The sequence below is a fragment of the Desmodus rotundus genome, chromosome 5 (assembly GCF_022682495.2).
Source record: "Desmodus rotundus isolate HL8 chromosome 5, HLdesRot8A.1, whole genome shotgun sequence".
NCBI lineage: Eukaryota > Metazoa > Chordata > Mammalia > Chiroptera > Phyllostomidae > Desmodus > Desmodus rotundus.
In genome coordinates, this window is record NC_071391.1 from 60,222,533 (window position 1) to 60,237,445 (window position 14,913).

Here is a 14,913-nt window from a genome sequence, read left to right on the forward strand (position 1 = left end):
AAACACGTCACAACTGAATAAAGTTCAATTATGGGTTCATCTGAGATCTATGTATTATACCAAAGTATTTACATACCATGCAGAGAGAATGGATAAAATTATAAATAACCCTATCATTTTGAAGGCCTTTTTTTCTATTTGAAATAAAGACACATGGAAATAATTGAAATAAGTTGTTTATTTTAAAGTTATTATGATGTAGGGCTAAGCAGCAGTTATAGTCTGCTTATGTGTATTTTTGCTGCCTTTTTATCAATAGTCTCAATTTTCAAATGATTTTAAAACAACTAAGGCTCCTATTCCAATAATATTTTGAGAGTCATTTAAAGAGAACTCCAATTGAGAGAAATTAAAGAAATGCTCGTTAAAGTTTTATATTCATTTTCTGCACTGCGTATAACTTAAGAACATCTCTTTGTAGCTACTGTCCTGCAGAACAATGAGACTGAAAATGCAGGAGTATGATAAACACAATCTATAGAATGTTTGAGAAAAGTAAAAAACATGACAGTTATTATATATGTCTGGGTGGATGTTAATATATTAGAATCTTGGAGGTGGAAGACAGGTATTTTTAAAAGCTTCTGAAACAACCCCTAGATCCTTTTAGAACCCCTGGTGTAAGCAATGACCAACGATTCACATTTACTTCATTCAGTTTTTGCTATCGTGAATGCAATCATTAACATCCTGTAACATGTGCCTTTTTGCACATATCTCTTTTTTAGTCTGAATTCCCCCAAGTGGAATTGCTAGATCACAGGGCGCACATTTTCAATGCTTTTGAGACGCACTGCCCGTGGCTCTCTGAAAACAGGTTCATCAACTACGAATCCAACTTTAGAATAAACAGTTTAATAAAAAGTTTAGAATAAACTTATTCTGTGTAAGTGAAATTGGGCATTATTTCATTTGTGTGTTACACACTTTTAATTCTTCTATTACTTAACTATTGCTATGGGGGATTTTCTTTCATTGTTGTGAGTAAACTATTCAAATTAAGAATGTACAAGTTCCACATAACTGTAATAAAAATTTGTCAAATAACACCATCACTTTGTTAAATCAAGGAAGAAAACAAACAAAACAACCTATGTTGGATTCTGATTGGCACTGCAACAAATATAAAATGACTGAGGAAGAACTTCCTCTTTTCATTACACAGTCTGTTCAAATCTCTACTCGTTTCTCTCTCAGTGAAGTGTTGTTTTTCTGTACAGGTTTTGCTTAGTTCTTTATAAGTTTATCTGTAGATATTGTATGCTTTTGTTGCAATGATTAACGGAATCTTTTTATTTTATTCAATTTTCAAACTGATAATAGCTATTATATAAAAAGCAATTTTTAATAGTTGTTTTGTACTCATTTACTTATTTCAATTATTTTATTTGATATAACACTATTTTTTTCCCACAATTCTCTTGGATTTTCTGGCTAGTCAATTATACCTACCTTTCTGGAAGTAATGATAGTTTGTTGCTGGATTCTTTTTGACAATTCTAAGTGTTTAATTTCTTACCATATGTAAATAATGACATGCTTGAATGGAATTAAACTATCACTTTGGCTTTATCATGATTTTCTTAGGAATGTATTTCATAATTCACTGGTAAGTATGATCTCAGTTCTGGTTTTTATATTTTTAATTCTATAAAGGAAATGACTTTTAGTTAACTATTTTAATTCAGAATTAGAGTTCAGATTTAACAACTATCACTTCAAAGTCTATTGAGATGAGGAAATATATTAGTATTATTGTCATTTGTTAGTAGAATATATTACTTAGTTTAATAACTGACACATACAGAACCATTGGTGAATTTTTAGACAGCATTCATGTCAGAAATCAAATACTGAAGTCATATTTATTCACCTGTTTTCTCTAATGTTTTATTTCCTTAAAGTAAAGAGAAAAGTAGAAGAAAATTATCTTCATGATCCATTTAAGAATTTCATGATTCTCACAGTGAAGCTTGGAGAAAAGCGGTTAGTTTTATAATCTCTTTTAAACAAATGAAAAACTAACAAGACACAGTTACCAAATTATTTATGTAATGGCTCAGTTGAGAAGAAAAGCTGACTTTTATAATACTATCACTCAACTAAGGATTCTTTTTTCTGGATATAGAGCATTTATATATCTTCAATCTTATAAATAAATGTCAGATATCCTAATTTTTCTTCCAGAACTCCTAAAATTTTAAAAGTAAGCTTTTTTATGAATTACTGACCCAACTAAAATAAAAGTTCTCCCACACAATTGTCACCATGACGCACTAATATTAGAGATTTGCCTTTCTGTAGGTGATTTTTAATTCTTAAGAAAAGTTACGAAAATGGGCTCACCATCTGACCCAGCCATTCTCCATCTAGGTCTTGTTCCATAGGCTGTAATTGAAAGAGTGTGCAAAGACATATGGACAGAGTGTTTGTTCCACAAGTGAAATACTGGAAAAAAAATGGAATCACCTAAAACTCCCAACAATAGGAGACTGGGAGGGTAATGTACAAGCACATCTGCATGGTAATACGCTGTGCCATCAGGAAAGTAAAACATGTTCAAAACGGGCTTGAAGTAAATAGATGATTTAAGCTAGTATATATAATATGGTCCAATTTGGGTAAAATATATGTATATGAAGAGACAGAAATCAGGAGTGTGAAAGGAAGAGAAAGAGTGATTTTGGTGGAGGTAAGACATGGGGAATGAGTGAGCAAAACGAAGAAGAATGAAATATATACACATAACACCAGGAAGTTTACAGCATTAGTATCTGAGTGGTGAGTTTACTTGAGAGATTTCTGTGGTTCGTGTTTGTGAGCACAGAGGTTCAGAAGTGCAAGGATAGACTCCTTTGAGCACGATGTAGAGCAATTATTTCCAAAGTGTGTGTGTGTGTGTGTGTGTGTGAGTGTGTTTCTGTTATATTTCACATCTCAACAAATAGAATGACTACTTTTGAAGATGATATAGTTTCTTCTTTTTGCTTTCTTAACCAAGAAGTTTCACCAGTCACATAAAATACTGTGAAAAACAGCTGTATCCAGGAAGAACACGTGACTGTTCACAGAAATGGGGATCTGCAACTGCTCAAAATCTCTTAACTAGAAGAATAACGTGATGCCGGTATTTTTTATTATTTTAGCAGATGCCAACTAACCATGTTTCCAATGCTTTGTTTAGAATACATTAAAGTACAGCAAACTCATATCAGGAAATGAGTTATAAAATAATTTTAAGTGATACGTTCCTGTGCATACAAATTGAATTCAATCCCAGGCTCATAGACACACTATCCCCCAGAAGAATGCTCCTGAAGAACTCAAAGTTCCTTAGTTTAAAGAGTCTCCATACACAGTTGCTTACCAACCTAGAATATCTGGGTAAAACAAAGAGACTTTTCAGAAACAGGAAATGATATATACAGAAATGTCTATACTTCACTCTTAGTTACCCAGAGTTGTCTATTCATCACAGTACTGCACTGGCTAAGCATTCTGTTTAGTCGTGTGTTTCTACACATGAAAATGAAGGTAGCCTGAAGGAAATCTCAACAATCTGCGCAGTAGACAGGGAAACTGCGACTCTGACACTCACCGCATTGCGTACGTAGAAGCTGTGACCATCAGGAAGAGCACCAATACCATGCACACTCCTGTCAGGCCCGGAACTACAAAAATGTACATGAGTACACTTACTTAAGTCATACTGAGAAAAAAATACAAAAATCATTGCCTTAAAATCCCAAGTAGTATGCTGCTCTGTGGGAAGCCCACTTCAAATCACATATCTCCTGTATGCTGTCTTTCAAAAAAGCTTTTTTTTTTTAATTAGTACATTTTAAGATATTTAAGGCAAAGCAGTCTTTTCTACCTTTAACAGAAGAGTTTCTTTTTATATTTGCAAATATTCCACTCAGAATGGTGAATATGTATGTATTTCCATAGGTACATATTATACGAAATGTCAGTAATTAATACATGGCACAGGTTTGACGTTTAACACTTATGGGCTTGGTTTTCCACACCATGGTACTAAACTCCCTTGCTCTCCTCTTCCCCCTTTTATGGAACTAGTAGCTCTTTCAGTTTTAATTCCAAATAATTTCTTATGGGCCAAATTATCTTGAATAATGTCTAAAAAATAAATAAAACCTAAAGCTTCCTGAAAACCACAACTTCAACTGTGGAACAAAACAGTTAACTTCAAGAACAAAATCAGGGCTGATGTCTTCAGAACACTTGCGGACATATTTCCAGTAGTATGGAAAACATGCTGAAATCAGTCCTTCTGATATGACATAACATTTATTTTTTCAAAACTAAAATGTGCAAACACGTTAGCTTTAAAACTAATATTGACGTGATTGATTGCTACAAATCTGGTGTTAGCTTGTACAGCATGTCTAAAATGAGTAGCTCATATGCCATATCAACAAGAGCTAAAATCAAAATAGTCTCATTTCTATTATCTTTTTACTACCAGGTAAAATATTCTGTCAATAAGTTACTTTTATTACTCTTAAAATCACAAGCAACAGTAACTCCCAAATGTCCTAGCTGAGAGATTACATCTTAAATTCTCTTGGAAAACCTAATGAAACAATTCTGTCTCTGAAGTATAGGTACCACCCCAATTCTCTTCTTGCCAAGGAACCATATATGAAACAGAAGGGCCATCACGGACTGTAAGCTGCTAGCAGAAGCAGACAAGCTGGTTACAATATAAGAGCAATAGAGGTGTGCATTTTTAGGATTCCAGAGAATTCTGAATCATTGAAAAAAATTAGAAATCTCAGTACAGCTGGTTGGTTGCAAGAGGCCATCCGAGTAGGAGGATCTTTCTTGCATCTGCTCCCAGAACCAAGTTAAAAATAAAAATAAAGAGGGGAACAGCCACCTGAAATAAACAACCAAAGACTATATAACGAAGAGACTTTTAACCCAGGATGGACAGAAACCACCTCTAGACTGGGGTAAAAGCACAGATTTTTTTGTCCACAGCCACTCACCTTGGGCTACACTAAAGGGAGGGTGGCATGGACTGGAATTACGAGAGGAAAATACGGAGTGGGAGGCACTAGGGAAAGATGCGGGGAAGTGGTTGCTGGGATTCCTGTGCCAGGACATACCTCAATACAGCAGCAGTCATTTTTCGTGAGAAGAGCAAGCCCGTCCCAAAGGAAAAGCAATTATGCCATCCTGTAGGATACCACTTGCCCCAACCTCTGAAATCCTGCGCACCCAACACTGCATCTTTTTTTTCCCCCACAGAGCATCTTAACCCCTGCTGAGGAAACAGCAACATAGGGAGATTCAGGGGGTGTCAGGGACTGGCTTTAGGGCATGGCCATCCCATACACTTTGCTGGGGAACCAGACTGGAGCTTCCCCCTCATGGGAGAGCCATAGAAACATCCTCCTGGTTTCTGGCAGACCCACAGTCTGGGCTCTGGAGGCCCCACCCACTTTCCTCCTACAAGCTTCCGCCTGCTGAGTTCAGGGAAATAATCTGGGACAGGATGAGACACTGCGCTCAAGGGCAGGGGAACACACCCACCATCTTCCCTGAAGTCTAATCAGCACCTCCAAGAGATCCCATCCTCCCAACTCCACCAGAAGCCCTCTCAGAAACAGTTGGGTCAGGGACCCCATTAAAACTGACCGAAGGACAGAAGGCAGAGACAGGTGGAGGCAGTTCATGCAGTGCCTTGGGACATTTTCTGATCCACCCCAGGCCTTGTGCTGTTAAAAGCCAGTCGTGCAGAGCAGCATGGCCCACCCCATGCATAGCCAAGCCCAGAGGACACAGCCACAAACTGTGGATCACTTGTAGCTTCAAACAGGTTTCTGAGGGCTGCAAGTGGACAGCATCTGACATTGGCTTATGCCAGCTTCAGAAAACATCGCAGCCACATCCAAAGAGAACCCAGCAGGCGGGCACTAAATTCCACTGAGACAACCTCCACCTTGTATTTCTCATTATTTTTGTTTTTTTCTTTTTCAAAGTCTTTTTATTATTTTCTCTTTTTTTCTATTTCTACTTTTACATGTCTTATTTTACTCTTTCTTTTTCTTAGTCCATTATTCCTTCTTTCCATTTATTTTTTATTCTTTCTTTGTTCTTTTTTTTTTTTTTACCATTTTCCTCTTTCTATTCCTTACTCAATGTTTCTCCTACTTCTCTCCTCACATAATCATTTTTCTTTCCTTTGATCTTCTCATATTATTTTTTCTATTACTTTTCCATTTCTCTTTTGCTTTTATTATTCTTTGCTCTTTGTCATTGATTTTGCTGCTGTTTGGTGGGGGGGGGGCAGGTACATGTTCTGGCTTTGTTTTTGTGTTGTTTTGTTTTGTTCTGTCAGTACCTGTACAACAGCATACAAGATGTGCTGAGGGTTGAGTCTCTCAGCCAACTGGAGAGGAGATCCCATCAATCAACAGGCCAACGCCAATCAAGACACAAATACAACAGGACAGCCCACATAACCCAGACAAGGAACATTCCTAAGCATCCAGCTCAGGAGATCAAGGAGACTGTATCACTGGGTCCCACAGGACTCCCACCACAGAAGGCCACCCCATGAAGGCAGGGAGGCAAAGCAGATCAATCTAATACATAGAAGTGAACAAAAGGGGACAGCTAAAATATGGAGACAAAGAAACAACCCCAAACAAAAGAAAAGGAAGAATCCCCAGAAAAAGAACTAAATGAAATCGAGGCAAGCAATTTATCAAACATAAAATTCAAAGTAATGGTTATAAGGATGATCAAGAAACTTAGTGAGAACTACAAGGATCTTAGCAGGAATTACATCAGCTTGAAAAAGAACATAGAAACTATGAATAAGACCCAGTTGGAAATGAAGAATGCAATATATGAAATGAAGAATACACTAGAAGGAATTAAAAGTAGGCAGAAGAAGCAGAGGATCAAATTAGTGATTTGAAAGACAAGGTAAAAAAAACAACAACTATACAAACAAAAAGAAAAAAGATTAAAAAAGAATGAGAATAGTTTAAGGGAACTTTGGGACAACATGAAGCCTAACAACATCAGCATCATAGGGACACCAGAAGCAGAAGAAACAGAACAAGGGATTAAACAAACAAACAAACAAACAAAACAACCTGTTTGAAGTGATAATGACAGAAATCTTCCCTAATCTGGTGAAGGAAAAAGTCACACAAATTCAGGAAGCATGGAGTCCCAACCAAGACGGCCCCAAAGAGACCCACACCAAGACACATCATAATTAAAATGGCAAATTTAAAGGCAACAAGAAGCTTAAAAGGCAACAAAAGAGAAAAAGTTAGTTACCTACAAGGGAGTTCCAATGAAGGTGTCAGCTGATTTCCAAACAGAAACACTTGAGGCCAGAAGAGATTGGCATAAAGTACTCAAAGAAATTAAAAGCAAGGACCTGCAGCCAACACTATTCTATCCAGCAAGTCTGTCATTTAAAAATGAACGCAAAATAAAGAGCTTCTCAGACAAAAATCAAAAAGGCTGAAGGAGTTCATTACCATAAAACCAGCAATGGAAGAGATGTTAAAGAGACTGCTTTAAGGAGAAGAAGCAATAGAGAGAAGAACATAGGTACAAAACAATGGCAATGAATAAATACCTATCAATAATAGTGTTAAATAGAAATGGACTAAATGCTCCAATCGAAAGACATAGGGTAGTTGAGTTGATAAGAAAACATAACCCACCCTAGTTGGTGTAGCTCAGTGAATTGAGTGTGGATCTGCAAACCAAATGATCACCGGTTTGATTCCCAGTCAGGGCACATGTCTGGGTTGCAGGCCAGGTCTCCAGTAGGGGGTGCACAAGAGGCAACCCCCTAGGCAACACACTGATGTTTCTCTCCCTCTCTTTCTCCTTCTCTTCCCCTCTCTCTAAAAATAAATAAAATCTTAAAAAAAACATAACCCATATATGCTGTCTATGAGAGACCCACATCAGAACAAAAGATTTACACAACCTGAAAGTGAAAGGATGAAAAAGATATCCATGCAAATAGAGACCAAAAAAAAGCTGGGGTGGCAATACTTATATCTGACAAAATAGACTTAAACAAAGCTCATAACAAGAGACAAAGAAGGTCACTACATAATACTAAAGGGATCAATCCAACAAGAGGATATAACCCTTGCAAACATATATGCACCCAATATACGAGCACCTAAATATATAAAGCAGATCTTGGAGAACTTTAAGAAAGAGAACGACAGTAATACAGTCATTGTAGGGAATATTAACACTATTCTGTCACCAATGGATCAAAAAAATCAACGAGGAAACAGTGACCTTAAATGACACACTGTATCAATTGGAATTAATTGATATTTACAGAATCTTTCATCCGAAAACAACAGAATACACATTCTTCTCATGTGCACATGGATCATTCTTGAAGACAGACCACATAAGTCTTAACAAATTCCATAAGATTAAAATCATATGAAGCATTTTCTCAGATCACAATGGCATGAATCTAGAAATCAACCTCAATTTAAAAACTCAGAAGCATTCAAATACATGGAGGTTAATAGCATGTTATTAAATAAGGAATAGATTATCAATGAAATCAATGAAGAAATAAGAAAAGTACAAGGAGACAAATGAAAGTGAACACACAACAACCCAAAACTTATGGGACACAGCGAAAGCAGCCAGAGAGAGACCCTTATAGCATTATAGGCCTTCATAAAGACAATAGGAAAATCTCAAACAAACAATCTAAACTTATACCTAAAAAACCTAGAAAAACAACAACAGGCAAAGTCTGTGGTGAATAGAAGGAAGGAAATAATCAATAACAAATAGAAATTAAATAACATACAGATTAAAGTAAAATTCAAAAGATCAATGAATCCAGGAGCTGCCTCTTTGCTAAAATAAACAATACTGATGAAGCTTTAACCAGACTCATCAAGATGAAAAGAGAGAGGACCCAAAGTAATAAAGTCAGAAATGAGACAGAAGAAGTAACTGATACCACAGAGGATTATAAGAAAATACTATGAACAACTACATAGGAATAGGACAACCTGGGTGAAATGGGACAACCAAGAAAGAGAACAACCTGGGTGAAATGCATAAATTTCTAGAAACATACAATCTTCTAAAACTGATTCAGGAAGAAGCAGAAAACATGAATAGACCAATAACAACTAGCAAAATTGAAGCAGTAATCAAAAAACTCCCAGCAAACAAAAGTCCTGGACCAGATGGTTTCTCAGGTGAATTTTACCAGTCGTGCAAAGAACTAACACCTTTCTCAAACTATTCCAAAAAATTCCAGAGGAGGGAAGACTTCCAGCTCTTTTTAAAGGCCAGTATTATCCTAATTCTAAAACCAGGTAAAGACACAACAAAGAAAGAAAATTATAGGCCAATATCTCTGATGAACATAGATGCTAAAATTCTCAACAATACATTAGCAAACAGGATCCAGCATACATTAAAAAGATCATACAACACAAACAAGTGTGATTTATCCCAGGAATGCAAGGTTGGTATGTATTTTCAAATCAATAAATGTGATTCACCACATAAACAAAATGAAGGATAAAAATCACATGATCATATCAATAGATGCAGAAAAAAACATTTGATAAAATCCAGCAACCTTTTATGATAAAAACTCTGAGCAAGGGGAGAACCAAGATGGCGACGTAGGTAGACACACTGTGCCTCCTCGCACAACCAGAACTGACAGAAAATCGAACGGCAAGGAAGTCCAACACCAAGGAAATAAAAAATAAACATTCATCCAGACCGGTAGGAGGGGTGGAGACAGGCAGCTGGGGTGGTGAGGACTTGCGTTGCTGTGGCAGGACCGAGACTGGCGGAGTGTGGGACAAATGGGGCAGGCAGTCTGACCACTAGCAGACCCTGCGGCCCCACATTCCTGCACAGATAAACCAAGAGGGCTGGACTCAGAGTGGTGGAGAATGGGGCAGGCAGAGCGGCGGGTAGCACCTGGCAGCCCCACGTTTGTGCACAGATAAACCGGACAAACAGCGGGGAGCAAAGCAGACCGAGCAACCCAGGGCTCCAGCGCAGGGAAATAAAGCCTCAAACCTCTGATTGAAAATGCCCCTGGGGGTTGGGGCGGCAGCAGGAGAGACTCCCAGCCTCACAGGAGAGGTCCTTGGAGAGACCCACAGGGGCCTAGGGCGTGCACAAGCCCACCCACTCGGGAACCAGCACCAAGGGGCCAAGAATTGGTTGAATTTGGTCGAAAACTAGATGAAAAAATGAAGGCTATGCTAAGAGAGACAAAGGAAAATGTACAGGGAACCAATAGTGATGCGAAGGAAACTGGGACTCAAATCAACGGTGTGGACCAGAAGGAAGAAAGAAACATCCAACCAGAAAAGAATGAAGAAACAAGAATTCGGAAAAATGAGGAGAGGCTTAGGAAACTCCAGGACATCTTGAAACGTTCCAACATCCGAATTATAGGGGTGCCAGAAGGAGAAGAGGAAGCAAAAAATTGAAAACTTATTTGAACAAATAATGAAGGAGAACTTCCCTCATCTGGCAAAGGAAATAGACTTCCAGGAAGTCCAGGAAGCTCAGAGAGTCCCAAAGAAGCTGGACCCAAGGAGGAACACACCAAGGCACATGATAATTACATTACCCAAGATTAAGCAGGAGGAGAGAATCTTAGAAGCAGCAAGAGAAAAGGACACAGTTACTTACAAAGGACTCCCCATAAGACTGTCAGCTGATTTCTCAAAAGAGACCTTACAGGCAGGAAGGGACTGGCAAGAAGTATTCCAAGTCATGAAAGGCAAGGACCTACATCCAAGATTAGTGTATCCAGCAAAGCTATCATTTAGAATGGAAGGGAAGATAAAGTGCTTCTCAGATAAGGTCAAGTTAAAGAAGTTCATCATCACCAAAGCCCTTATTATATGAAATGTTAAAGGGACTTACCTAAGAAAAAGAAGATCAAAAATAGGAACAGTAAAAATGACAGCAAACTCACAGTTATTAACGACTACATATAAAACAAGAGCAAACTAGGCAAACAACTAGAAGAGGAACAGAACCATAGAGATGGAGATCACATGGAGGGTTGTCACTAGGGGAGTGGAAGGGGGAGAGGGGGGGAAAGGTACAGAGAATAAGTAGCATAGATGATAGGTGGAAAATAGACAAGGGGAGGGTAAGAATAGTGTAGGAAATGTAGAAGCCAAAGAACTTATAAGTATGACCCATGGACATGAACTATAGTGGGGGGAATGTGGGAGGGAGGGGGTGGGCAGGATGGAGTGGAGTGAGGGGGGGGAAATGGGACAACTGTAATAGCATAATCAATAAATATATTTAAAAAAAAACTCTGAGCAAAGTAGAATAGAGGGATGATACCTCAACATAATAAAGGCCATATATGAAAAATCTACTGCCAACACTATACTCAATGGGTAAAAAGTAAAAGTGTTTCCCTTATGATCAGGAAAAAGACAGGGATGTCCACTTTCACTGCTCTTATTCAACATAATAGTGGAAGTCCTAGCCATAGTCATCAGACAAGAAGAAGAAATAAAAGACATCTAAATTGAAAAAGAGGAAGTAAAACTATCATTATTCACAGATGACATGATACTGTACATAGAAAACCCTATTGGCTCTACCAAAAAGTACTTGACCCAATAAATGAATTTGGTAAAATAGTGGGATACAAAATCAATACTCAGGAATCAGTAGCATTTTTATACACCAATGATGAACTATCAGAAAGAGAAACTAAAAAAAAAATCTAGTTTACTATTGCAACAAATAATAAGGTACCTAGGAAAAAATTTAACCAAGGAGGTAAAAGACCTATACTCAGAAAACTATAGGACACTGAAGAAAGAAACTGAGAAAGATACAAATAAGTAGAAGCATATATTGTGTCCATGGATTGGAAGAATTAACACCATTAAAATGTCCACACTACCCAAAGCAATCTACAGATTCAATGCAATTCCTGTCAAGATACCAATGGTATAAATCACAGAACTAGAACAAATATTCTGAAAATTTATATGGAACCAAAAACAATCCCAAAAGCCTCAGCAATCTTGAGAAAGAACAAAGTTGGAGGAATCACAATACCTGATATCAAACTATACTGCATGGCCACTGTAATCAAAACAGTCTGGTACTGGCATAAGAATAGACACATAGATCAATGGAACAGAATAGAGAGCCCAGAAATAAACCTACGTATTTATGGTCAATTAATACTTGACAAAGGTGGCAAAAGAATACAATGGAATAAAGACAGTCTCTTCAATAAATAGTGTTAGGAGAACTGTACTGGTAAACATGCAAGAAAAATGAAACTAGACCACCAACTTACAACATACAACAGAATAAACTCAAAATGGATAAAAGACTTATAAATATAAGTTGTGATACCATAAAAATCCTAGAGGCAAACATAGGCAGTAAAATTTCAGATCTCTTGTGTAGCAATATTTTTGTCGATATATCTCCTAGGGCAAGAGAAACAAAGGAAAAAATAAACAAATGGGACTACATCAAATTAAAAAGCTTATGCACAACTAATGAAACCATAATCAAAATGAAAAGGGAACCCACTATGTGGGAGTACATATTTGCCAAAGATACATAGGACAAGGATTTAATGAGAAAAATATATAAAGAACTTATACGATGTAACACCAGGAAAACAAATTCAATTAAAAAATGGGTTAAGGACATGAATAGACACTTCTCCAAGGAGGACATACAGATGGTCCACAGATGTATGAAAAAGTGCTCAACATCACTAGCAATCAGGTACATGCAAATCAAAATCACAATAAGATATCACCTCACACCTGCCAAAATGGCTATCATTAATAAATCAACAAACAGCAAGGGCCGGCAAGGATGTGGAGAAGAGGGAACCCTAGTGCGCTGTTTGTGGGCATGCACATTGGTGTAGTCACTGTATGAAGTTTCCTTAAAAAATTAAAAATGAAACTGCCTTTTGACCCAGAGAATCCATTTTTGGGAATATATCCTAAGAATCCCGAAATACCAATTCAAAAGAATATATGTACCCCTATGTTCATAGAAGCAGTATTTATAGTAGCCAAGATGTGCAAACAGCCTAAGTGCTCATGAGTAGATGAGTGAATAAAAAAGGTGTAGTACACTTACACAATGGAATACTACACAGCAGTAAAAAGAAGGAATTCTTACCTTTTGTTGACAGCATGGATGGAACTGGAAACTATTATGCTAAGTGAAAAAGCCAGTCGGTAAAAGACAAGTACCATATGATCTCAATTATAAGTGGAATCTAATGAACAAAATAAACTAATGAGCAAAAATAGATCAGAGGCATAGAAACATGGAACAGACTGACAGCTACAAGAGGGCAGGGGGATGTGGGGACTGGTTGAAAGCAGGTGAAGGGACTAGTGACAGAACATTTATGCACGACCCATGGACATGGACAACGGTGTGGGGACTGACTGTAGGAGTCAGAGACTGGGCTGAGTAGAGGGGGGCAAAGGGGAAAACATTAGGACATCTGTAATAGCATAAACAATATAATATTAAGAAAGAAAGAAATCTCAGTACAATAGAAGTAAGTTTGAACATGTAAAGGGCCAAATAAGAAATAAAGGAATTAGTCTTTTGGTACTGAATAAGAGTACCCAAAGAGTACTCCTTCCTCCTCATTCTTCCCAATACACGGATTTGGGAGCCTAACAGCACTTGACTTCCCTGATGTGCCTAATCCAAACCCTCTCTTCTCTCCACTTCTCTCCCAGGGAACACCCTTTCCCATCATCTTTCCCATTGCCCCAGGTGAGGACTTATTTCTGAGGGGTAAGAGAAGAGCATGAGAACTACACTAGTTCACTCTAAAAGAGCAATAGTACAGAAAAATACTACTTAAAAAGAACAGCATGCCTACAAAATGACCCAGCCTTCCCACTCCCAAGATACTTGCCCAAGAGAAGGAAACATTCACACAAAGGCATGTTCAGAACTGTTCATAGCCACTTTACATTTTAAAAGTTAATGCCTATAAACAACTCAAATCTTCATCAACAGATGAATGGATAAATGATTTTACTTGGTATTGAATAGTACGATCAATAAACAATTGAATGGTACTAATATTTGTACCTGGAAAAGTAATCAGTGGTAAAATAAACAAACCATGAACTTTGATATATATATATGCAACAACATAGATGTCAAAACTGATAATATTATGCTGAGTGAAAAAAGCCAGACCCACTAAAAGAAAACCCAATGAGTATAAGCTCTATGGTTCCTTTTATATAACATTCTAAAAAATTCAAACCATTCTTTAGTGATAGAAAGCAGCTTAGCTGCTAGGAGGGGCAGAGGATGGTATACATTATAACAGGCTACAAAAAACTTTTTAGAATGATGGATATATTTGTTATTTTGATTTTGGTCATAGTTTTACATTATAAACACATGTCAAAATCAATAAAATAGTATAATTTACATATGTATAATTTAATATTCTATCTTTATAACTTAATACATCTGAAGAAAAAAAGTTCTCTCAAACTTCAAGTAATTTTTTTAAAAATCCTTATTTGACTAAATAAATAAAAATGATAGAATCCCAGGTGGCTCTATAATATAATATTTGTGGTTTCTGTAATTTTATTGGAGCTCCATTAAAATCTGCTGTGTCTACATGCAAGGCTTCCTATGTGGTTCTAAACATGCCAAGATTAGTTATGGAATGTTAGCACATCACTTCATCAGGGGAACACCTGAAAAAACTGAGTGTGTTTAGAATAGCGGCATAATTTCCAAAGTGTATTACTTGAACATTAATTCTTCGGGATATTCATTTCTATTACTCCAAGATGTTGTAACCATTGCTTGAGAAGTCAC

The 14,913-nt window shown here is 37.2% G+C and overlaps 1 protein-coding gene across 7 annotated transcripts in view; it reads right to left on the bottom strand.

Annotated features, from left to right (window-relative positions):
- Positions 1-14,913, bottom strand: part of NOX4 (NADPH oxidase 4) — a 168,117-nt gene that overhangs the window by 107,772 nt on the left and 45,432 nt on the right. For all 7 annotated transcript variants that reach the window (XM_053925250.1, XM_053925246.1, XM_053925249.2 and 4 more), the window contains one exon: positions 3,599-3,671. In XM_053925250.1, coding sequence (XP_053781225.1) covers positions 3,599-3,671 — 73 coding nt within the window. The remainder of the gene's footprint in view (positions 1-3,598; positions 3,672-14,913) is intronic.